The sequence below is a fragment of the Delphinus delphis genome, chromosome 3 (assembly GCF_949987515.2).
Source record: "Delphinus delphis chromosome 3, mDelDel1.2, whole genome shotgun sequence".
Classification (NCBI taxonomy): domain Eukaryota; kingdom Metazoa; phylum Chordata; class Mammalia; order Artiodactyla; family Delphinidae; genus Delphinus; species Delphinus delphis.
The window spans coordinates 3,201,466-3,224,992 of record NC_082685.1 but is presented as its reverse complement, the minus strand read 5'-3'; the positions used below and the strand labels follow the sequence as shown (position 1 = coordinate 3,224,992).

General features: G+C 58.5%; 2 protein-coding genes across 6 annotated transcripts; one reads left to right on the top strand and one right to left on the bottom strand.

The window, feature by feature from the left end:
• Positions 1 to 650: 650 nt before the first annotated feature.
• MOB3A (MOB kinase activator 3A) lies at positions 651 to 18,869 on the bottom strand. 4 transcript variants are annotated; one of them, XM_060007351.1, is made up of 5 exons: positions 18,726 to 18,869; positions 17,556 to 17,633; positions 7,671 to 8,194; positions 3,262 to 3,464; positions 651 to 1,977 (listed from the first exon to the last, which is right to left on the bottom strand). In XM_060007351.1, exons 3-5 carry the CDS (start codon positions 8,089 to 8,091, stop codon positions 1,948 to 1,950), a joined length of 654 nt encoding a protein of 217 aa, XP_059863334.1. In that variant the 5' UTR covers positions 8,092 to 8,194; positions 17,556 to 17,633; positions 18,726 to 18,869; the 3' UTR covers positions 651 to 1,947. The 4 variants fall into 4 exon arrangements, with proteins under 4 accessions (XP_059863334.1, XP_059863332.1, XP_059863330.1 ...); XM_060007349.1 differs by lacking the exon at positions 17,556 to 17,633 and adding an exon at positions 13,933 to 14,048; XM_060007347.1 differs by lacking the exon at positions 17,556 to 17,633 and adding an exon at positions 18,070 to 18,129 and having other exon boundaries at positions 18,726 to 18,868.
• A 403-nt stretch (positions 18,870 to 19,272) lies between these two features.
• IZUMO4 (IZUMO family member 4) lies at positions 19,273 to 23,106 on the top strand. Of its 2 annotated transcripts, XM_069540539.1 has the most exons (9): positions 19,273 to 19,486; positions 19,569 to 19,649; positions 19,766 to 19,837; positions 20,315 to 20,341; positions 20,450 to 20,525; positions 20,673 to 20,720; positions 20,799 to 20,813; positions 21,152 to 21,169; positions 21,732 to 23,106. In XM_069540539.1, the coding sequence occupies exons 1-9, from the start codon at positions 19,273 to 19,275 to the stop codon at positions 21,820 to 21,822; spliced, it is 642 nt and encodes a 213-aa protein (XP_069396640.1). In that variant the 3' UTR covers positions 21,823 to 23,106. The 2 variants fall into 2 exon arrangements, with proteins under 2 accessions (XP_069396640.1, XP_059863328.1); XM_060007345.2 differs by lacking the exon at positions 21,732 to 23,106 and having other exon boundaries at positions 20,799 to 20,862; positions 21,152 to 21,691.
• Positions 23,107 to 23,527: the final 421 nt, after the last annotated feature.

Sequence of the window (23,527 nt, the reverse complement as noted above, 5' to 3'; positions counted from 1 at the left end):
TGGAGACCTCTGTGGTGCATTTGCAAAATCAAGGGGTAAGGAAACAGCAGCTTCTTTAGAAGGTATTTACAAGTGATGGGGAGTCCCCGCAAGTCACTCTGTCTGTCCGATGGAGATGGCACGCCCTCTAGGGGTAGGAAGGTCTGGAGCACAGGCCCCAACCCGCCTGGCAAAAGACCATCCTGTCAGCCCCACGACCCCTGAGAGTAAGTAACCCGTTCCCATTCCTCACATATAAGAGATATTGGGGATAAACTCATGTGTCAAGGTCACAGGATAGTTAGGACGGGGCTGAGACAGAAAACACCCCTCTGTTCCCACGTGGTTCAAAGTTTTCTGGAACCTTCTTTACACAGCAAAGAGGCAACAGTTAAAATCTCGTTTGCTGAGTGCTCAAAGCAGAAACGGGAGAGGGAGTGGGCGCCGTCTCAACCTGCTTTCCAGACTCTGGTCCTCATCAGCCCCGCCCTGTACCCTGTGAAATTCTAATCCCACTGATATTCTGTGCATCTGTTTAGCTACTTGGGACACTCTGCGGGGGGGTGGGCACAAACTGTTGTGACATCTAAGATTTCTTTGCCACTTGGGGATGTGTCCCAATGCCAGGCCCTCCCACCAGGAAGACAGAAATGACAACCAGCAGGTGCAGGTAAGGAGACACGTGATTTATTCTGATGGTCCTGTGGGAACACCCATGGGCACGGGAGGGTGGGCAGGGGAGCCCTCCCCTCCAGCCCCGCCACCTTTCCAACCTGGCTGGTGACCTGAGTGGCACAGTGGTTACGGCGTTTGGTTGTGGTTCTGCATTTAAGAGGAGCTACACGCGACCGGGCGGTTTCCTGCAGTCTTTCCAGGACTCCGGGAGCGGGACCCCAGCAACTTCTGGAAGGACCGAGGCCCAGGTCGTGTTAATTGCACTTGTTGGGTGTTGGTGTCGGGTGGTGGCCCTGTCTCCGAGCGAGCATCCCAGAAACCCAGAGGTACTCAGAGCTGGTGTGGTCCAGGTGGGCAGGACCGCCACGGCGAAAGGCCACGGAGGATGCTGTGTGCGGATGGGGCGCGAGTGGGCGGGGCCCCCAAGCTTCTGCGGGGAGACGGTGCTGGGATTTGGTCCCGGAGCCACGGAGGGCCACGCTGACAAAGGGTTTCGATATGAAGCTGGCAGGCGTGTGAAGCAAGGCTAAGTCTGGCTAAACATTCGGCAAAACTCAAAGGTCCCAAACCAGGGAGAGGCGTGCCCTGGCAGAATCGTACTGCTATTCACGACGGAAAGGGGACATTTTTCTAGAGGGGAGGGGGATCACTCCTTGTAGGTAAAAAACTTTTTTATTCCGGTAACATCTCATAGTGGTCGTAAATGCAACTAGACGAATTCAATCTTTTATGCGACATGAAGGGGCCCCAGGACACCTGGGATGTGGGCGTGGGCTCGGGAAGCTGGCACAGGAGCCTAAGGGTCCCGGAGGAACAGCGGGACGGAAGTGGCTTGGGGGGAGGACGCCGGGAGGACGCAAGCCGAGCGCTCGTACCACTCGGAACCAGGCCTGGGCCGCAGCGGGGGGCACTGCGGGGTCTCAGCCTCGCTCATGGGGGCCTGACCACCCACGGCCGAGCAGGCGGGCTGGTGCAGGAGATGTACCCGAGTGGGGCCAGCCTCCGGGCAGGTGCAAGCGGTCTGCAAATGAAGTGGGTTTTCCCGGTTGCTCACAACACGTGGAATCACAGAGTTCAAGTTCTATCTTATCTCCCCCATGCTGGCCAAGGAGACTGGGGCTCAGGGAGGCTCAGACCCATGGGTGCTGCCACCTTGGGATCGGAGAGAGGACGCAGCCCAGACAGCACAGAATTTGCTGGGCTAGAAAATACCGGTCCCTGTTCTGGAGACATGGCCCTCAAGTAGGACTGTTCCCCAGGCGCGGACTCGGTGACTACGGGGCCAAGGGGCTCTCAGTGGCACATCCGTGCGGTCATTTCTTTCTGTTAAGAACAAGCAGGACATCAGCAAATCACACAGGAAATCAGGGGACGCAGTCTCATGGGAGCCCTCAGGCCTCACTTAAAGCAAATCTTACGAAATACAGAGCAGACGGCAGCGCGCCTCAGGCTGGGGCGCAGACTCTTTCTGTGAAGGGTCCCACAGTCCCTGTGTCCAGAAAGAGCTAACTCTAAGCATCAGTGTGGGACAAATGACCATGCGATTAGGGCGCTGAGTTAACCAAACAAAAGTGAGCTGATCACAAAACTGCACACACACTTTCAGTATTTGGTGAGATTCACATAAAAGGAACTGTGGGAAAGAGGCATTCACCTCCACAAGGGTGCACAACCCCACCTGTAGTTCCAGAACGTTCCACTACCCCAGAGGAAAACCCCAACCCCACTAGGCATGCGCACTGTAACTTTAACTCCGGAAAAATGTTTACTGATAGGCAGAGCCTGCAAGGGAATATACAAAAATGAGAAAGTTCTGTGAAGTTGTTTTCAGAGAGTTTTAAAAGTTGTAAAAGAATAGAGGCTGGGGCTTCCCTGGTGGCGCAGTGGTTAAGAACCCACCTGACAATGCAGGGGACACGGGTTTGAGCCCTGGGCTGGGAAGATCCCACATGCCGCGGAGTAACTAAGCCCGTGCGCCACAACCACTGAGCCCACATGTTGTAACTACTGAAGCCCGCGCGCCCAGAGCCCATGCTCCGCAACAAGAGAAGCCACCACAATGAGAAGCCTGTGCACCGCAACGAAGAGTAGCCCCCGCTCGCTGCAACTAGAGAAAGCCCACACGCGGCAACGAAGACCCAACACAGCCAAAAATAAACAAATAAATAAAATAAATTTTTTAAAAAAAGAAATAAATAAAGTGGGTTAGTGGTTGCAGGGGCTGGGGAGGAGGATGGGGGTGACTGCTGATGGGGGCGGGGCTTCCTTTGGGGTGATGGAAGGAAGGTTCTGGAACTGGATAGAGGTGATGGTTGCCCAACCCTGTGAATGTGCTGAACACCACTGAATTGTTGGCTTCACGATAGCTAATTTTACGTTATGCAAATTTTACCTCAATTAAAACCAAAAAAATCCTTGTTCTCCACCGGCAGGGGACGGGGGTGGGTGGAGGAGGTGTAGGTGGGGACAGTCACCAGAGGCCCATCTGTTTCTCCCACAGGGAAGCGGGGGCAGCTGCAGGCAGTGACCCGCCCGCCCGCACCCCGATGGGCATGCAGCCCCAGGACAGGGGGCACTCGCCTCCCCACGATGCCCCGACCCGCTCACCAGCGGCTCCAGCTCCTTGGTGTCGATGAGGCCAAACTCCGTGACGAAGTAGTAGAAGTGCTTATAGCAGGTGTTGACGTGCGCCTCCGAGCCCAGCTGCGCGATGCGGTCGAAGTGGTGGATGTAGACGTGCACGAACACGCGGAAGAGCCGCGACAGGATCTTCTTCACCACCTGCAGGAAGTTCTTGGGGAACGGCGTGCCTGCAGAGGCGGCAGGGGCAGCTCAGCTAGGATGCGCCCCCAGCTGCAGGCGCGAACCCCTCTCTGCGGGACCCCGGGCCTGGGAAGCCCACTTCTTGGCTCCCTAACAGTGCCTGGGGGCGGGGTGGGGTGGGGCGGGGTGCCGGCAGATAGAGTGCCAGGACTGCAGCCCCCGCGGCCCAGCACCTGCTGGACGTGTCCCGCCCCGCCCCACCCCGGTCTGGCCAGATGTGGACATGCCATCCCACTTCCGGTGGCTCACAGGTTTCTGTGTGTGTCTGTCTCCAGTTACGTTTATTTTTTGGAATAGAACTGGAGAACCCATAAAAACCTATGTTTTGGCCTTTGACATTTTTCACTTAATACACTTCTCTCTCTCCAGTGTATGTTTCATGACATCACTTAAATTTGAATGTACATATCCTAACTTAATTGCATGCATACACTATATTGCATTTTCTTGTCCAATTACTGAATTTAATACGTTTTATTTCTATTTTTTAAGTGTATTTATTATTTATTTATTTTGGCCACTCTGGGTCTTTGCTGTGGCACGCTGGCTGTAGAGCGCCTGGGCTCAGTAGTCGCAGCGCGTGGGCTTAGCTGCGGCACGTGGGATCTTAGTTCCCTGGCCAGGGATCGAACCCGGGCCCCCTGCACTGGGAGTGTGGTGTCTCAGCCACTCTGCCACCAGGAGGCCCCTCTGTTTTCTAAATTGCGGTGACACACACGTACTGTGGGACTGGCGGACTCAGCCCTCCTCCGGTGTTAGTCTGTGCCCCCCACATGCTCGCCCGCTCCCACCTCGTGTCCTCTTCGTCCCACAGGGCAGATGCCACGCACTCGCTCCACCTGACCGGCACTACCAGGGGGCTCCCCAGGACCAGGGTGGACCGGCCCCATTTCTTCAAGAGAGGGGCTCCAGAGCTGGCAGCCCAGGGGGAGGAGCACAAAGGTGCCACGAAGCGCGAGGAAAGCCATGGCGCACAAGGCACACGCTTCCGGAAGATGGAGCGGTCAGCTGTTGGACGGTGCTGTGCTTCACAGCCCTGTGGTCGGCGAGCAAAGGCCCCAAAGACGTACAGGCAAGTGCCGGAGATCCGTGCGCAGGGCGGCGTCACGGGATGGCGTCTGCAGTGAGATGGGGAACAGCCTGGCCCAAGTGGGAGGTGGAAGACGAGCCCACGCGGCGGCTCACACCAGGGAAAGGTCCCAGGACTGTGGAGGCACGAGGCAAACGGGAAAGACGCTCCCACGAACGTGCGCCTTTCCAGCTCCCGTCCTGCTCCCTCCTGTGTGTCCTGGTGGGTGTGACAGCTGATGGGACTGGTATTCCATCGGCCGGAAGCGCCTGTGAACGTCTGTTACAGGTGGACAGGGCCCAGCGGCTCCAGGGATCTACCTCTGCGGAAGGTTCGTTCAGCATCAATGAGGCCTCTGGGTTTTCTCCCTCCATCCAACCGGAGAAAAAAGGCTAAAACAAAAGGCATGCTCCACTCTCGAGAGACGACCACGTTCACGGGGCATCTCAGGAGCACACGCCGTCTTGAAGGCCTGTGAAAGCCACTTGGTGGGACAGTGGTCTCCAGGGCATGGGGATCCCCATAAGGGAAGTCCCCCTAACAGTGTCACGAAGTCAGAGGGAGCGCAGAGCCCATGGCAGGCAGAGGAAGGTGAGCACAGGGTGTGGCTGGCACCAGCCACACGGGGTCCTGGGCCCAACGAGGCTAAGGCCCTGCCCTTCCCCCTCTCCTGGGAGAGGGATGCCAGGAGTCACCGAGGTCACCCTGGGCCATCCTGGGTGGAGGGGGAGCGGCAGCCCCGTAGGAGAAAGGCCTAGAAACAGAAGATGCTGGGACTGCATTGCCCACACCTGCCACGATGCCCTCACACGGGGGTCACAAATCCGGCCCACCTCCCACTCCTGTAAATAAAGTTTTATTGGAACGCAGGCCCACTCCTTATGCACCCTTGTCTGTTTATATACCGTCCATGACAGCTTTCAGACTACACAGCAGATCCGCGTAGCTGAGACAGACCATCTAGAGGCAAAAACCGGAAAGATTTACTGTCTGACCCTTTACGGGAAACGTCTGTGAAAGAACGTTTCTTTTACGGGAAAGAACCTGGGTCTAAGCTCAAGAGTGTGGGCAGGTGGCTTTGGGGCCTAAGTGGATGCTCAGGTGTGACTGGAACCAGCACGGAAGGTAGGATGAACTTTGGACCCGCCCTTTCTTTGCCCGCCCACAAATTTCACCCTGAGGAGCGAGGCAGGCTCTGCGCAGCACCACAGACCAGCAAAAAGAAGCATTCCAGTCTGTGTGCCTGGCTGGGGGTCGAACCTAGGTGAGGGGCGAAGCTGGCCCCAGGGTCCGTGGACAGGGCTGGAAGGTGTGGCCTGGGCCAGGTGGCCAGAGGAAGGCGCCAGCAGCCACAGAACCCACTGTGGCCGTGCGGCAGAGGTCTCTGACCCCTGCTGGGCAGCTGAGTGATGTCTGACAAGGTCATTTCTCTCACCCTTCTCGTGCTTTCCTCTTTGGTAGGATTACTAGAATTTGCTTCCGTGGGCGAGGCACTGACTAGAGGCCCTCAGGGTCTGAGTTCTAGGATGTGGACCGCTCAGGATCTGAGGAGGCTTCAGGGGGTCCTAGCAAGGCAGGGACTCAGGATGACACAGAGCATGTGTAGACGTGGACCTGGCAACCTGATGGGGGGCTGCCCAGGAATCTCTATTCTGGGCAAGTGATGATTCCGGGATGGCCTTTTCCCAGATGAGTCCCTGAAAACCCCACCAGGGTCAGCCTGGTTCAGTGTACCGACGGCGGGCGAGAAACTTAACGAGGCACAGAGCACGCCAGCGGCCAAGAGCTGGGCCCGAGGCCTGCGCACTGGCCAGTGGTTTGCCAGGAAGCCGTGTCGCACTGGTGAATGTGAGAACGACATCTACCATCACCCGGGGCTGACAGGACAAGTCGCCCAGGGCTGCTCAGTGGCTCAGAACAACTCATACGGGTTCTCCCACAGCTCCTGAGGCCAGAGTCCACATGGTGCCCTGGGCCGAGGTGCAGGTGTGGGCGGGGATGGGTCCTCCGGGGGCTCCAGGGAGAACCCGTTCCTGCCTTATCTGGGCTCACAATCCCTTCCTCCTCCTGTTGCTTCACTGCCTTCTGCTCTCCTGGGTGTCTAGTCTCCCTCCATCTCCCTCTTGTTAGGACCCTTGTGATGACATTTAGGGCTCACCCAGATAATCCAGAATAATCTCTCCATCTCAAGATCCTTAACTTGAAGCAAAATGTAGCCCCTCCACACACGGGAGCATCACTCAGCCGTGCAAAGGCGGGAAGCCCCAACACTCGCTACCACGTGGACGGACCCTGAGAACACGATGCTCAGTGAGAGAAGCCAGACACAGAACACAAAGTGGGGTGATCCCACTGATGGGAAACGTCCAAAACAGGCAAATCCAGAGACAGAGTGGATTCCTGGTTGTCAGGGGCTGGGGAGGGGGTGGGGAGTGACTGCTGACGGGGACGGGCTTCTTTTAGAGTGATGGGTTTATTTATTTATTTTTATTACTGTTATTTTAAAAATTTTTGGCCACACTATGCAACATGTGGGAGCTTACTTCCCCGACCAGGGATCGAACCCGCACCCCCTGCATTACAAGGTGGAGTCTTAACCACTGGACCACCAGGGAAGTCCCAGGGTGATGGGTTTAGATAGAGCTGATAGCTTCACGAAGCTGTAACTGTCCTAAAATGACACCAAACTGTGCACTTTAAGTGGGTGGGTTTTACAGGGTGTGGATTCCATCCTGATAAAACTGTTATGAAAAGAACATGAGGACTTCCCTGGTGGCGCAGCGGTTAAGAATCCGCCTGCCAATGCAGGGGACACGGGTTCGAAACCTGGTCCAGGAAGATCCCACATGCTGCGGAGCAGCTAAGCCCGTGCGCCACAACTACTGAGCCTGCACTCTAGAGCCCGCGAGCCACAACTACTAAGCCCACATGCCTAGAGCCCGTGCTCCAGAAGAGAAGCCACCGCAATGAGAAACCCGCGCACCACAACGAAGAGTAGCCCCAGCTCGCCACAACTAGAGGGAGCCTGCGCGCAGCAACGAAGACCCAATGCAACCAAAAATAAATAAAGAAAAATAAAATTAAAAAAAAAAAAAAAAAAGAACATGAAAGTGCAGAGACTCACCGACGTTGGTGGGGAAGACGTCCTCATTGTTGATCTGCACCTCGATCCAGTCCATGAGCAGGTCCATGTACCGGGGGGCCGACAGTGCCGTGGGCCGCCGGAACCTGTGCTCGTCCTGCCAGCGGTACTCATACTTGGGGCCGCCTGACATGACGGGGCAGGAGCGCTCGGTGCAGCCGTCACTGATGGTGCCGTAGATGAGGTTGACGCGGTTGAAGAAGTCGACCACGTGCACGGCCACCCAGTCGTTGAGCTCCTCGCCGGCGGGCAGCTGCACGGCCAGCTTCAGGTCTAGCCCCGCATTCAGCGATGCCTGCGCCTTCTTGTGCAGCTCGAAACGCTGGGTGCCTGGCTCGAACTTGCGCTTGGGCCGGAAGGTCTTGTCCTTGTTGAAGACCTGCTTCAGGAAGGGGTTGGACATCTCCGCTGCGCGCTCAGGACGCCCCCCGCGAGGCCTCCACGGGGAGGGCCGGGCGGGACGCTCACGATGCGAAGGTCACCGGGCCCCCGGGTCTCCCCCAGACCTGGAACACACAAAGAGGAAGCACTGTCACCCTTCTCAGAACCCTGTTCTGTAAGCACCGGCGGGCAGACTGGGGACACTCCTGGGACTTCTGGTTTTGAGTTTCACCAAAAGGGCGCACAGCACTGCCCCAGGCACATCCCCCTGCCTCAGAGCAGAAGACACTGAGTCGGGCCCTGCATCATCCTCTCCACGCCTGGACGCTTTCAGTAAAGCGGAGAGAGCTGCTAGCTCCCACACGCTGGCTGAGGGCGGCCCCCACAGGCGAGGTGGTCTCTTCATCTCCACAAAGAGACATCCACAGCCCTGGGACTGGCGAATGGACCTTATCTGGAAGAAGAGACTTTGCAGTCTTCGCAGATGTGACTGGGTTAAGGATCTTGGGATGCCCTCTTCCCGGATTATCCCCGTGGGCCCTAAGTCCAATGATGAGTGTCCCTATAAGAGAAGACAGACACCCAAGGAAAGACCATGTGATAATGGATGCAGAGATGGGGTGATGTGTCTACAGGCTAGGGGACACCAAGGACTGCCAGCACCATTAGAGTCGGGAGAGAGGCCTGGGACATATGCCCCCTCAGAGCCCCAGGGCGAACCGGCCCTGCCCACACAGATCTGGGGCTCCTGGCCTCCGGGACTGGGAGGGGGTACAATCCTGCTGCCTCTCTGATCTTCCCTGTGTCTCGTGTCCCAATCTCGTCACTGGATTAGGGGCCGCCGTGACCCATCGTGACCTCATCTCTCCATTGTGACATCTGCATAGACTCCATTTCCAAGGGGTGGATATGAATTTGGGGGGACACTATCCACCCCAGTGCACTAAGTAAGATGCCTCTATGAGCTGTCTGGACTCGTGACTGACGCCGCCCGTTTTGGGGGATGAGGCCCCGATATAGGGGCTGCAGCTGCCATGGCCCTGCCGTGATGCCCGGTCCCCCTCCGGCTCCTCCCGAGTCTTTGCTCTGCACCGTCTCCTCTGTTACAAACCCCACCTCGGAGGGCAGGAAAGGATGAAATCGAGCACAAGGAGCTCAGGTCGGGCTCACGCTCGGGACTGGTCACGGCGCCATCCCCGTCCCCATTGCTGCTACGATGACAGCGCTGGCCCGCCGCCCCTGGCTCTCCATCTCCGGCCCAGGAGATGCGCTTTCCCGGGAGTGTGGACCTGGCCGGCACGGGGGTGTCCTGGGCGCTCACCCAGGAGCAGCCACAGAAGGGGAAGTCGGCCTAGAGGGGAAGCGGAAGCAGAGCCTCTGCATCGCCCAGGCCGGGCTGCACCGCACGCACCCGTGCACCCCCGTATGACGAATGACCACTTATCTGGAACGTTTTAATAAATCCCTCGGCAGTTGGTTTCTGGGCCCTGGGACCAGCAGCCTTGTCAGGTGGCCCGCCCTCCAGACTAGCACACTGTGTGGCAAACTGCCAGAAACTGAGGGGCTTTCAACAGCCCTCCTTCATTATCAGAAAGTTCTGGACGTCCCACATCTGAGCCGGGCCTCATGTGTCCTTGAGTAGGGACCTGTCACCCCCCAGGCCCAGGGCGGCCCTGCAGAGAGGACGTCAACGCCACCAGGACGGCCTCAGTGACAGAGAAGCCGTTCCAGGTGGGCAGGCCCGAGGCCGGCAGGTCTGGTCACCCCGACCTTGGAGGACCTGTGTCCGCGGGTCCAGGCGGAGCAACCGGGACGGGGAGGATCTCAGCAGAAGTAAGAGCTGAGGCACGACCCACCGCGTCCTGTAGGCCAGCGTCTCCTGCAGGCTCAGCCCTTCCACAGCTCGGAGGTCTGGAAACCCCTGCAGGCCCAGGGCTCCTGGCCTGGCCTTCAGCAGCTGCCTCGAGAATGTGAGCCTCTGGGTTAATTCCGGAGGCTGGAGAGATGATGTCTAGGGCTCAAACCAGCCTTCTAGCCAGGGCGGTCCTGCCCCCAGGGCAGCAGAGCCAGGAGGATGGAGACTTTAAGTTATGAGAATTTACAAAGAAAAACATTGCTCTGGCCTAAAGGGAGATGGTGCTCGAGCTGAGCCTGGAGAGCAGATCCTTCTGGAGCCCAGGCGTGGGGAGGGTGGGGCCCGATGGAAGGGGGCGGAGGAGACCCCAGCGTCTCTCCCCTCAGGGCGGGAGTGACCCTGACCCTACCTCCTCCTGTGTCCTCAGTGTGTCCACAGGGCCTGCTCACAGAGGGCTCAAAAAGAATCCAATGTGAAAGCATGGAGGAGGCCTCCCTGCCCTGGTTAGGGGAGAGGGCGTGGTCAACAGGATAAGGGCCCCAGAGACACCTCCGTCCTGGTCCTGGGCCCCGAGGACATGTCACCTCAAACGGCAGAGGGAACTTTGCAGACAGAATTAAGTTGAGGCCCCTGAGACAGGGATGACCCTGGATTCCCTGGGGGGTCCAGTGTCATCACAGGGTCCTTATAAGAGGGAGGCAGGGGGTGGGGGGGGCATGTCAGAGGCAGAGAGACACGGGAGATGCTGCGCTGCTGGCTGTGAGGATGCAGGAGGGGCCACAAGCCAGGGGTGCGGCGCCTCTAGAAGCTGGAAAAGGCGGGAACCGATGCTGCCCTGGAGCCTCCCTGGAGCCTCCGGAAGGACCAGCCCTGCCCACACCTGGATTTAGCCCCGTGAGGCCCGAGTCAGACTCCTGACCTCCAGAACCGTGAGATAATAAACCTGTGTGGTTTGGGGCTACAAAGTCTGTGGTGACTTATTACAGCAGTCTTAGGAAACTCAGACAGAGGCTACGCAGATAATCCTAATGAGCGCTGGGCAAAATAACTTGTAGTTGATGTAACTGGATCTGGTTACATGTGGGCCTGGGATCTTCTGTTCTCCCCGCTGGCAGGCAAAGCCCGCTCACGCTTCTGGGCCCCGCTGGACACTACGGGTGTGGGAAGGTCAACTCAAGGCAGCATGAACTGTGCAAAACACAGGAGCTGAGCATCCGGGGATGGAGCCAGATGGACGGGAGGAGCTCCAGTGAAGAGCGGAGGGACCCACCTCCCCCCATGAGGACGGCCGTAATCAAAAAGGACAATCAATAGGGCTGTTGAGGACGTGGACCAGTCGGAACCCTCCTGCACTGCTGGTGGGAACGTAAAATGGGGCCACCGCTGTTGAAACCAGCCTGGCAGTTACCAAAACACGGTTAAACCTCACCCAGCGATTCTCTCCTAGGTGCCCAGCCAAGAGAAGTGACAACACATGTCCACACAAAAACCTGTGCATGTGCCCAGCAGCATGATTCACAACAGCCAAAAGGCAGAGACACCCAAATGCCCAGCAACGGGTGCACTGATCCACACACGGGAACATCACTCAGCCCTGAAAAGGGGTGAAGCTCTGACACTCGCTACCACGTGGATGGACCCTGAGGACACGATGCTCAGTGAGAGAAGCCAGACACAGAAGGACCCACTGTGTGTGATTCCATTGACGGGAAACGTCCAGAACGGGCCAATCCACAGACACAGAGAGTGGGTTCCTGGTTGTCAGGGGCTGGGGAAGGGATGGGGAGTGACTGCTGTTGACGATGGGGCTTCTTCTGAGGTGATGGAATGTTCTGGAACTAGACAGATGGTGGCTGCAAACGTTGTGAATGTACTGAAAACGCTGGAATGTACACGGGAAACAGGCGGAGAGTCCGGCATGTGAATGACAGTCAGTGAAGCTGCCATTTTGAAAGCAGGGCGCGGGGGACAAGCAGAGCAAGTGCGGGCTGAGCTGCTACCCCAGGCACCATAAAGAACTGAAGCAGTTTCCCTCTCAGCTCAAATCGAGGTCAGCACTACCTGTAAAATCTGTTTACCGTGAAAGGTAACAACACAAGCACGGAAAACTGCATGGGATAAAAGGTGCAGTCACTGATGCGCCACAGAGTGAACACTCGCTGTGTAAGGGCCCCCCTGGCAACGCAGCTGGAGGCCACCTGTGCTCTGGAGCAAGAAGGCCCCGTGCCTCGTCCACAGACCAGAAGTGCCTTCGCTTCCTTCCCCAAAGCCATCATCACTTCCTGCCACCTTGGTTAACACCCAGTGAGGCATTCACAGTAACCCTCAGAACAAAACAGAACCCCCACTTTACATGGGAAGACTGAGGCCCAGACCTAGCACTGCTGACATTAGGGCCGTCCCAGGTGCTGTGGGGGGTGGAACAGCATCCCTGCCCCCATCCCCTCGATGCCAGGAGCTCCCCCCAGTCCCGAAGACCACAGATGTCCCCAGACATGGCCCAGTGTCCCCTGGGGGCAGGACCACCCTAGGTGAGAACCACCGGGTTAGAAGATGGTGACTCAGTACCACTAGTTAATGATTAGTAGATCAGTGCTAAGCCACGCAGCTGGCAGCAGGAGGAGTCGACTCCACACCCTGAACTGTGGCTCCTTCTGCCTGCCACGGCCTCCACAGCCCCACCCCTCTGCTATTCGAGCTTCTGTCCGTCTCATCCCAAACCCAAGGCCAAGTGCCCTCTGGGCCGGGGCTGCTCCCGCACCAGGTGCCTCCACAATGCCTGCAGGCCGGCTGGGTACTTCCGGCTCCGACTCTCCCTGGTTTTGGGGGTGCAGGCAGGGATGCTGCAGGAAGGTGGTGCCTCCGAGAAGGGAATGCAGCTGAGTACAGGGTGCAGCCACAAACGCCCCACCTGCCCGCTTCTCTCCCGACATGGAGGACCTCAGACCCCGCACGAGGCACTGATTAAAAGAGGCCACCTGCCCCGACCCTCTGTTGCAGAGACTGGCCGTGTCCCCTGCGCCGGGCAGCCAGGACCCCTCTACGCGAGGGCATGGGCGCTGGATGTGTCGCGTAGGGACCCTGCGGCCCCACCTGTGACTGCAAACTTCCCAGGGCACCGTGAACCTGCCCAGGTGATTAATCTGCAAACCAGCCACTCTCAGGCCACTCGGCTGCAGGTCAAGGGACGGTGACCCTGTGTGGACCCACTAGCGACTCAAGCCGTCCTGCCCCGTTCCCACCACCTGCCAGCGGCACAGACTGATTTCAGCCTCCAAACACCCTTCAGCCCAGGCTGAGCACAGCCCCACTTTGGTCACGAGGAGATGAGGCGGGGTGCTCCCCGCTGTCCAGCCGGCGGGTGGCGGGGCTGGGAGAGCTGGGCCAGACCAGCCACCGAGCCCTGGCAGCAGCTTCCGTGCACCCACCCGCCCAGGTTCCTTATCCACCCTGCAGCCAGCCTTCTAACCCTCACAGAAACCACAGCGTCAAGAAGAACGCAGCCCGCTAGTGTCCCGCTGCTGCCTTCTATTGATCCTGGGGCCTCTCTGCGGACAGGTTTGGGAGTCTAACTCCCCACGATGTTACCTGGCGACGCGTGACATGTCAGACAGGTGTGGCTGTGGGGTGGAGAGGAGGGTCTCAGGGAGGGGGCTGGGGCAACCCTGCGGCTCTATCCACAGCCCATCATGCCGTGGGCTGACCCATGCCAGGACAGTTCTGGAAGACAGGGCGGGGCAGCGGAAGGGGATTGTAAGGTTCCTGCCTGCCCTTCTGTCTCCTCAGAAAGTGGGAGGGTTTTTTTTCTAACTGGAAGCAACGATTTTCTGAACAACTCCCTGGATGGGCAAAGGTCCCATCAAAAGCAAAGAGCTTTCTATCAGAAACACATGCTCCCGCGGCTGCGGGGTGGCCGGCCACCGGAAAGTGCCTTTTCCTTGAGAAGCACTGCCACAGGCCAGGGCGCCCGGGAGTTGCTGCCCACCACCGCCCCGCCGTTCCAGGTACCATCTCTGGGGCTGCTTTGTCTTGGTCCTTCTCAGAACACCTCCAAGGACAGCGGGGCCGGGGGGAGCCAGGACAGGCTTCTCGGAATTCAGCGCTAAGGGCTCCCCTGGTTCTTCCTGCAGATGAGATGCGTGTGGCACTCAAACTCTGTGACAAAAGTAAAGGTGACAAAGCTCCCCTCCCCGGCACACACGCACCCCCGTTTTCTTCTAAGAACAAAATGAAACAGTTCTTGTAAGCAACTGCCGCACCTTGGCCCGGCAGCCACTTCCTTCCGGTGCTTCCACATCCTGGCCGGCCACCGCCGCCATGGGGACAGGCCCCAAGCTCAGAAGTCCCGCATGTTTTCGGTTGACATGTAAGCCCTGGCCCCTGGCCTGGAAGGCTAAGTGTCTGGCTGGAAGATGCTCACGGCCCAGGATCTGTCCTGTTAAAGATGGCTGCGCTCCAGAGCTGTCTTCCATCAACTAAATGTTTATATTTAAATACTGCGACTGCAGCCTGGGTGGGGAGGCTGCCCGCCATCCTGCAGGACACACATGAAAGCCAGGTGCTTTAGGCATGTTCTGTATATTCCAGCCCTCCTGATAATCTTTTTTTTTTTTTTTACACAAAAGCCAATTGAGGGCTTCCCTGGTGGCGCAGTGGTTGAGAGTCCGCCTGCCGATGCAGGGGACACGGGTTCGTGCCCCGGTCCGGGAAGATCCCACATGCCGTGGAGTGGCTGGGCCCGTGAGCCACGGCCGCTGAGCCTGCGCGTCCGGAGCCTGTGCTCCGCAGTGGGAGAGGCCACAACGGTGAGAGGCCCGCGTACCGCAAAAAAAAAAAAAAAAAAAAAAATGCCAATTGAGATATAATTCACACAGCTATAAACTCCACCCTTTAAAAGTATACAATTCAACGGCTTTTAGAAACATCATGAAGTATGCAACCATCACCACTATCTAATTCCAGAACATTCTCATCACCCCACAACGAAACCCCGTGCCCATCAGCAGTCGCTTCCTATCCCCCTTTATGGGCTAAATCACATTCCCCGGCCCCAGAAGACATACTGAAGTCTTAACCCCCCAAACCTGTGAAGGGACCCTGTTTGGAAGTGGGGTCATTGCATACATAATTAACTTAAGATGAGGTCACACTGGAGGACGGTGGGCCCTAGGCCAATGACTGTTGTCCTTATAAAAAGAGGGAGATCTGGACACAGACACCGGGAGACAGCCATGTGATGGAAGCAGAGATCGGGTGATGCGTCTACAAGCCCTACAAGCCAAGGAATGACCAGGATGGCCGGCCGCACCAGAAGCCGGGAGAGAGGCACGAAGGTCCCTCCCTGGGGCCTCTGAGAGCCCTGAGCCCACAGCAGATAAGAGCTGGTCTGGGATCTAAACCCGGCTGTCCCCACGTCCACGGCCTTCACTCCACCCAGACGGAGAGGGGCTGCCGGGTGCACACAGCCCAGCGCCACGATTCTCCTCCGAACCTCCTTCCTCAGTCTCAGTTCCCCATGGGGGCAAACGCGATTTTCTGTTCAACAGAACGGTGTCACGGGGGGGTGGGGGTGGGGACAGAAAGGAGAAACGCGGGGGGAGGTCGTGGGTGGTGTGTCTGTGTAGGAGCCACACCTCTTCCTTCTGAGGACCCGGTCTGAGGCTGCAAGAGCCGTCACCGCGTGTTTAACTGACCTGAGTCCTGAGTGTCAGAAAGGGTAACGGACAAGAAACCGCGGCCCGATCTCCCGTCCACCGCGAGCTCCCCTTCGCTGGCTGCCCAAACTTCCTCTCAACATCAGGGTCCTCGGGATCTGGACTTGCCTGTGTGCTGACCCAGTCTGTGGGGAGGGTGTCCACCAAGGACCGCACTCTCTCCAGGCGCCAGCAAGAGCTCCTGCCACGCTCCGCTGCAGCCGTGGGTCTCGAATGAGGCGACCCGGCCCCCAGGGGCCACGGGGGACATCTGTGGTTGTCACGACTGGGGATGCTCCTGGCACCGAGTGGATGGAGGTCAGGGAGGCTGCTCCACACCCCACGGCGCCCGGCACGGCCCCCCCAGAGAGTGACCCGGCCCCGGATGTCTTATTTGGGAGCTGCAGGAATGACCATCTCCTTCCCAGAACTCAGTTTCTGAAGTCGGATTCGCCTCTTTTGCTGCAGCAATCTGAACCTCGCAATTCCAGGAAGTCAAGAGCGGGGCTCACCAGCTGGGGCATGTCCAAAAGTTCCCAGAGTAAAAACCCGATTTCCAAGCCGGCTGCCTGGGGAATTTCTGTTCAACCTCCATTTCGAGAAGCCCTGGAGATGTGAGAGCAGCTCCCGGAATGATGGTTAATGGCTGACTTTTCCATGAACTCTGGCTGGCTTGGGAGTGTCATCACACATGAAACAGACTAGTTTAACCTTCTTAGGAATACGGATCATCTAGAGGCCTGGAACTGAAAACAGCACTTCCAAGAACCCCCTCAGGGACTAAAATAACCACTTATGCTTTTGCTGAGAGACAGAGGTGATCTTAGAACTCAGCTTGTCACAGCTATTTGGGGCACCTGGTGTGCGAACGCCACGGTCCAGATTTTCAAGATGATAGAGTTACTCTTCTCCTTTAGGGAAGTCCAAATAAAAAGCAAATTATCAAGCCACGAAGAGAAACGAGGAACTGTAAACACCCACCACCAAGTGAACAAAGCCCGTCTGAGAAGACGACACTGCGATTCCAACTCTGTGACGCTGTGGAAAGGGCAGAGCAGAAAAGGACCAGTGGTTGTGGAAGGCAGTGGGGGTGGGGGCTAAGGGACAAATGAATGGGGGGCACACGGGGTTTTTAGGGAAGCAAAACTACTCCATGTGATAAGATGATGGGTACATGTCAGTACACATTGTCCAAACCCAGAGAGCATACAACACCAAGAGTGAACTCAGGGGGCTTCCCTGGTGGTGCAGTGGTTAAGAATCCACCTGCCAATGAGGGGCACACAGGTTCGAGCCCTGGTCCGGGAAGATCCCACATGCCGCGGAGCAACTAAGCCTGTGTGCCACAACTACCGAGCCTGCACTCTAGAGCTTGTGAGCCACAACTACTGAGCCCGTGCACCACAACTACCGAAGCCTGCGCGCCTAGAGCCCGTGCTCCACAACGAGAAGCCACCGCAATGAGAAGCCCGCGCACCACAACAAAGAGTAGCCCCCGCTCGCCACAACTAGACAAAGCCCGTGTGTGGCAACGAAGACCCAACACAGACAAAAATTAAAAAAAAAAAAAAAAGAATAAATGCCATGGAACACATTGAAATATAATGTACACCACGTATGTAATTTTTAACCTCTGGTAGCCACACTGAAAAATAAAAAATGAAAAAAGTGACTTAAACATTGATAATATATACTATTTAACCCAAGAGCATCAAAACATCACTTCAACACCTAACAAACATAGAAAATATTAAGGAAATAATTTGCACACACTCCCCGCCCCACCCCCGCCTTAACACACAGAGTCTCCGGAAACTGGTGCATATCTTACACGAATGGCGCATCCCACTTTGGACCAGCCTCGTTTCAGGTGCTCACTAGCCTGGCTGCTGCACTGGACAGCCCAGCTCCGGGGCGGTTTAAAAGGGGAAAACTCACCTGTCAGAGGACAGGAGCAATGGGATGGGTGCTGTCTGAGGTGGGCACTGGATTCGGACCCCAGGGAGGGGAGAGGCTCTGGATCAGAGAAGGTTGAGGTTTGAGGTGAACAAACAAAGGGCGCCTCCGGAAGCGAGGGGAGAAACAGGGCGCCCCAGGGTGCAGGCAGGGGCGGGGCAGCCAGGACTTCCACTTGCTCCACTCCATAATCAGTACAACAGACACTGACAGGCTACCATGAATTTGGGGTGGGGGGAGGTGGGTGGACAGGTGTTCAGGGCTTTGGAAGGCTGCAGCGTCCTGTCCTGACACTGGCCAGGGCCAGGATTCTTGGCATCACTCCACGCTGAGTCTGTAAAATGGGCTAATAAAAGCCCCTGAACTTTATGTTGCGGGGAGGGAAGAACAAAGAAGCCGCCGGCGGGGGCCACGTGTAACAGAAGCAAGTCCAAAATCACGAAAGTGCGGACAGGCAGTGGGGGTGAAATATGAAAAGTGCTCGCGCATCACATACCAAAATTTATCCAAGTGTGTGCTGTGAATGTGTGCAGTTCACTGCATGTCAGTTGAGCCTCTATAAAAGGTAAAAAAAAAAAAAAAAAAAAAAGCAAGGAGCAGAAGGCACATATGAATAAAGACTGGAAGACTTTTACCCCAAAATAAGCAGTGAGTGGCTCTCTGGGGGGGAGCATCACTCGCAATTTATTTTCTGCTTTGTGACTCTCCGTCACAAAGAGAATCACCCCGATCACACACCCCCTTCCCTCCTCAGTGACATTTTGTAAAATACATGGGCCTTTAAAGCAAACGCAAGTCCTACAGCCAGTGCACAGACGGAGCGGGGGAGTCAGCCAGTGGGCAGTGCTGACACGCAAACACCTCCCACTGCTCAGGGGTTCTGGGGACCAAGAAGCCTGCTTTCAGAGGGCGGGGTCCCAGTGTGCTGGGAGCCGTAAAATCCTGTGGACTTTCCATCCACACCAGGAGGTGGGGTCCTGGTTACTGACACGGCCAGGGGGTGACCCCAAAGTGACACATGTAACCCCTAATTCCACCAAGGGCCGCCACCGTTCACCCCTCTGAGGGGCCCGGTCTCCCCGCCGCCCGCGGTCTCCTCTCCTGAGGGGCTCGGTCTCCCTAACGCCCGCGGTCGCCACTCTGAGTACCCACCTGCCGCCTGCCGCCAGAAGAGTCGGGCCAAGCTCGCCGCTGAACCGCGTCCCCGGGCCGTTAGCCAGCGTAGCCTCGCCGCCAGGCCGGAGAAGCTCCGCGCACGACCACCCCGCCCCCCGGCCGGATATACTTCCGCTCCGGGCCGAGGCCTCCCAGGCTTCCGGGGAGGCCTGCGGGCGGAGCTTGCTCGTAGAGCGGGGCGGGGCCTTGAATAGAGGCCAGACTGGAAGGAGGAGCTTGCGCCGGCCTATGGCGCATGCGTGGAGCGAGGTCGCGGGCGGGGCCAACAGAGAGGTGGAGCCTCCCCGGGAGCGGCGGCTCATGGGCGGGGCCTGGAATAGGATCCGGCGCCCTCAGTTGTCCGTTGCGGGGGCGGGGCCTACTCCGGGGGCGGGGTTGGGGGGGGCGCGGCCCGGGCCCGAGAGGGCGTCGTTGGTTGGTGCCCGGATAGGGGCGTGGCAGGAGACACCGTTGGTTGGTGCGCGGCGGAGGGGCGTGGCACGGGAGGCGCCGTCGGTTGGCCGGCGGCGGGCGGGGGCGGGCCATGGCGCTGCTGCTGTGCCTGGCCCTGACAGCGGCGCTGGCCCGCGGCTGCTTGCACTGCCACGGCAACTTCTCGGAGAAGTTCTCCTTCTACCGCCATCACGTGAACCTCAAGTCCTGGTGGGTGGGCGACATCCCCGTGTCGGGCTCGCTGCTCACTGACTGGAGCCAGGACACAATGAAGGAGCTGCACCTGGCCATCCCCGCGGAGATCAGTGAGTGCGGGGCCCCGCCCGGGAGCACCCCCGGCCCAGTCAGGCCCCGGCCCGCTCACACGCCTCCTCTTGCCGTCCCCAGCCTGGGAGAAGCTGAACCAAGTGGCGAACGTCGTGTACCAGAGAATGGATCAACTGTACCAGGGGAAGCTGTATTTCCCTGGTAAGGGGGCGACCGCCGCGCATGGGGAACTGAGGCAGAGCCCACCCGCCCCATGACACCTCAGGTCCGCCCGCCAACTGTGCGTGACCCCCCACCCCTTGCCTTCCCGCCATCAGGGTATTTTCCCAACGAGCTGCGAGCTATCTTCCGGGAGCAGGTGCACCTCATCCAGAAAGCCATCATCGAAAGTGAGCAAACGAGGGCTGTGGGGGAGGGAGGGTGCTGCTGCCCAGGGTCTGAGGACCCAGGGCCACGCGAGTATTTCAGTCTCCTTCCAGGCCTGGGGTCCCGGCCAGGTCGTGGTGAGACTGGAGTAATGTGAATAGGGCGTCTGGCCTGGTGCAGCCAGGTGTCAGAACTCAGAAAGGGCAGAAACGGGGGAGAAGGGCCACACCCTGAGGGGGGCCCTTTTCATCCAGTGGGCACCAACAGGAGGCCTTGAAGGATAAATCCCACCCGTCCCTGCTACCTCCCCCCAACGGGTCCCTGGAGGCCTGAAGAGTCTTGCGGCTGCCCTCCCCCGTGCTTTGCCCCATCCCAGGCTGGGGCCCACCTAAGTGGCCAACGGACAGGCCCTGAGCCTTGGGCAGCCTGGGAGGGGGAGAGAGCGGGGGACAGGACAGGCCTGCTAAGAAGGCGCCGGCTGTGCTCTCGTCCCCCCACAGGCCGCATCGACTGTCAGCGTCACTGCGGTGAGTGAGCCTCTGTCCCGGTTATGGGGTGTGGCGGCAGTGGCGGCAGCTCGTGGCCCCAGAGGCTGAGGGTGAGGGTAGGGTGCGGCCGCCTCTGGTGTGTTACAGGCATCTTCCAGTACGAGACCATCTCCTGCACCAACTGCACGAACTCACACGTCGTCTGCTTTGGCTACAGCTGCGAGTAGGGCTCAGACGCGGGCGGCCCCCTGCCCCTGGGGTCCAAGGCTCTCCCTGGAGGGTCCCCTCATCACCCAGGCAGGGAATGGAAGCCCCCCACCTGGCCCGTGAATGTGGGCCGCGCCCCCCTCCACACCCCATGTCCCCGCAGGTCGTCGGCAGAGTGGAAGGCAGCAGTGCAGGGCCTCCTCCAGCACATGTGAGTCAGGGCAGCTTGGCTCGGGGAGACCCCGATCAAGGCCGCTTGGCCCTGACTAAAGTCCTGCTGTCGTTGTAGAAATAACTGGAGCAAGTAAGTAGTTCTCGCTCCGCAAAGGCAGTGTGCATGTGCGTCCTCGTGGGTGAGTATGCGCCGGGGCAGCCACAGAAGGCAGCACCTGCCCCCGGTGTGGCGGGCCCAGCCTCTACCTCCCAGGGTCTCTGAGCTCGTCTGGCACGAGGGGGCACATCCCGGTTAAGTGGTCCCCAGAGTCTGGTCCTACCCCTGCCCCAGGCTGGTAGCAGGCTGTGGTCGGAGCTGGGGAGGGCGCCCCCTGGTGGAGGCGTGCTCCAGTGGAGGCACCTCAGGGCCACAGGCACAGCCTCAGCCCCAAAGCTCAGAGCTAACTGGGGCCCCGTTGTGTCTTTCAGACAGAACACCAACACAAGGTAAGCCCCCCCCCGCAACAAGGCCCGTCCTCCTGGAGCGGGGGTGTGTGGCGTGGGGTTGTCCCGGTCAGTGGGGGAGGGCAGGGGTGTTGGATGGGGTGGGCGCAGCCGGGCAGGGCTCCCTCTCTGCACCTGGGACATGTGGACATCACCTCTGCAACCCCGCCCATGCCATCACTCCATGAATAAACATGAGCTCCTCCTGCCCCTAGCCTGGACACACAGAACCACTCCAGCCTTTTGAGTGACCCAGTGGGGGTAGGCCGCAGGGACATGGGTGGACTCCAGGGGCAGGAGTTGTGCCTAAGCCAGAGATCAGAACCCCATGCCCCCCCACCATTGCTGCCTTCGCAGCCCTAGTCGTGGGAGTGTAGGGCGTGACCCCACTGCTGTCCTAGGGATGTGAGAACAGGCAAGGCCTCCGAGTTCAGCTTGAGGGTCTGTCTGCAGCCCTGTCACATGCCCAGCTGGGACGAGGGGCCCAGGCCTCCAGCAAAACCCCACCAGAGAGAGCAAGGTGTGGGAGGGGAAGAAGGACTGGGGCACCCACGTCTCCTTGCAGCTTGGTATCACCAAGCTTCAGGTGTCTGGAGTCCTCGCACCTGGCCAACCTGACTCTGGAAAACGCCTCCAAGTGCCTGATACAGCACTGAGGGCGGCCAGGCCAGCCAGACCCGCCCCCGCCATGGGGCGGGGCCTCCGCTGGACCGCCTCAGCCTGGCGCTGTGGAGCAGGCCTGCTGCTGCCTGGGTGCTCCACCCGGCTCGGAGCCCGGGCTGGGCCGGGCTGGGGCTGGGAGGACGGGAAGGGAGGTAGATGGGTTTGTATATAGCGGCAGGATCACAGCTGTTTGAGGGAATGATTAAATATCCCTGACATTTCTCATCCCGAAGTAGTCCTTGTTGGGGCTCCGGGCTGGGGCCCCAGGCGAGGTGCGACCTTGGCCTACAGGGCAGGGCTGCGGGGCTTCCCAGGCGCGCACGGCAATCAGCCTTCAGGGCAACTGGTTCTTTTGATGACACGAAAGGAGGCTGTTTGGTGAAAGCCAGGGCCTGCATCGGTGTATCTTGGGGCTCCTACCACATCGGCTGCATTTCAGCCGAGGCACAGGAACTGCTGTGCCCACCACTTGGCTTCTTAGTTTCGAGAAAACACCCAACATGGGTCATGAGGGGACAGACCCAAACTGTGACCCAGGGCTCAACATCCATCCAGCAGACGGGAGGTGCCTCTGTGCCTGTGGATGCCATGGTGAGCCCAGCAGTTGTCTGGCTCCTGGGCTGGCCCTTCCCAGCCTGGTCAGCCGACGATCCCTTCCCCCAGCTAAGGGGTCCCCTGCCTGGCGTGGCGCCTTCCTTCCAAGGGCTCACTGACAGAACACTGGCCTCTGCCTGCCCAGGAATGTTGAGATCAGGGGAACGGTGAGCGGGAAACTCCAAAGGGATGCTCCAACGCCCCGGGACCTGTGCGGGGTCCACGAGCTGGAGCAGGGCAGGCCAGGCCAATGACCACCCGGGGGCCACCTGAGGCCTCTCTCCCCACCCGCTGCCGGAGGGGGCTTCCGTGCGGGGCTCCGCACCTGCCCACGTTTTGGATTCAGGTTGGAGTTGATTTGGGCTCTGCTGACACAGTCCTCTGTACACATGGCATCAGTGAAACCATATGAAACCTTGAGAATTAAAACAGCAGCAGGGGATTTCCCTGGTGGCGCAGCGGTTAAGAATCCGCCTGCCAATGCAGGGGACACTGGTTCGAGTCCTGGTCCGGGAAGATCCCACATGCCACGGAGCAACTAAGCCCATGCGCCACAACTACTGAGCCTGCGCTCTAGAGCCCGCAAACCACAACTACTGAGCCTGCATGCCACAACTACTGAAGCCCACGCGCCTAGAGCCTGTGCTCCACAACGAGAAGCCACTGCAATGAGAAGCCTGCGCACCGCAACTAGAAAAAACCCGCACCCAGCAACAAAGACCCAACACAGCCAAAAATAAAATATAAAATTAAAAAAAAGAAAAAACAAAACGAAACAAAAAAACCGCACAACAGCAACACGGCCTTCCTTCCAGCATCTGTTCCTGCTGATTCCTGGGGCCCTGGGGTCTGTACACGTGTGTCTGGACTCCTAACCCTGCCCTTTTCTCACTAGGCACTTCGAAGATTAGAAATGAGGGTGTGTGTGCGCGTGCATGTACAAGCGTTTACCTAACTTAAACTTTATTTTAGTAATGTTTCTGCTCACCCTGCACACCACTTACGAATGGGGTTCCCTAGTAAAAGGAGGGAGATCGGTGGACGCCTCAGAATCCCGTGTGGGGGGGTGTCAGGTGGCTCCTCATTACCACCAGAGCCCAGGGG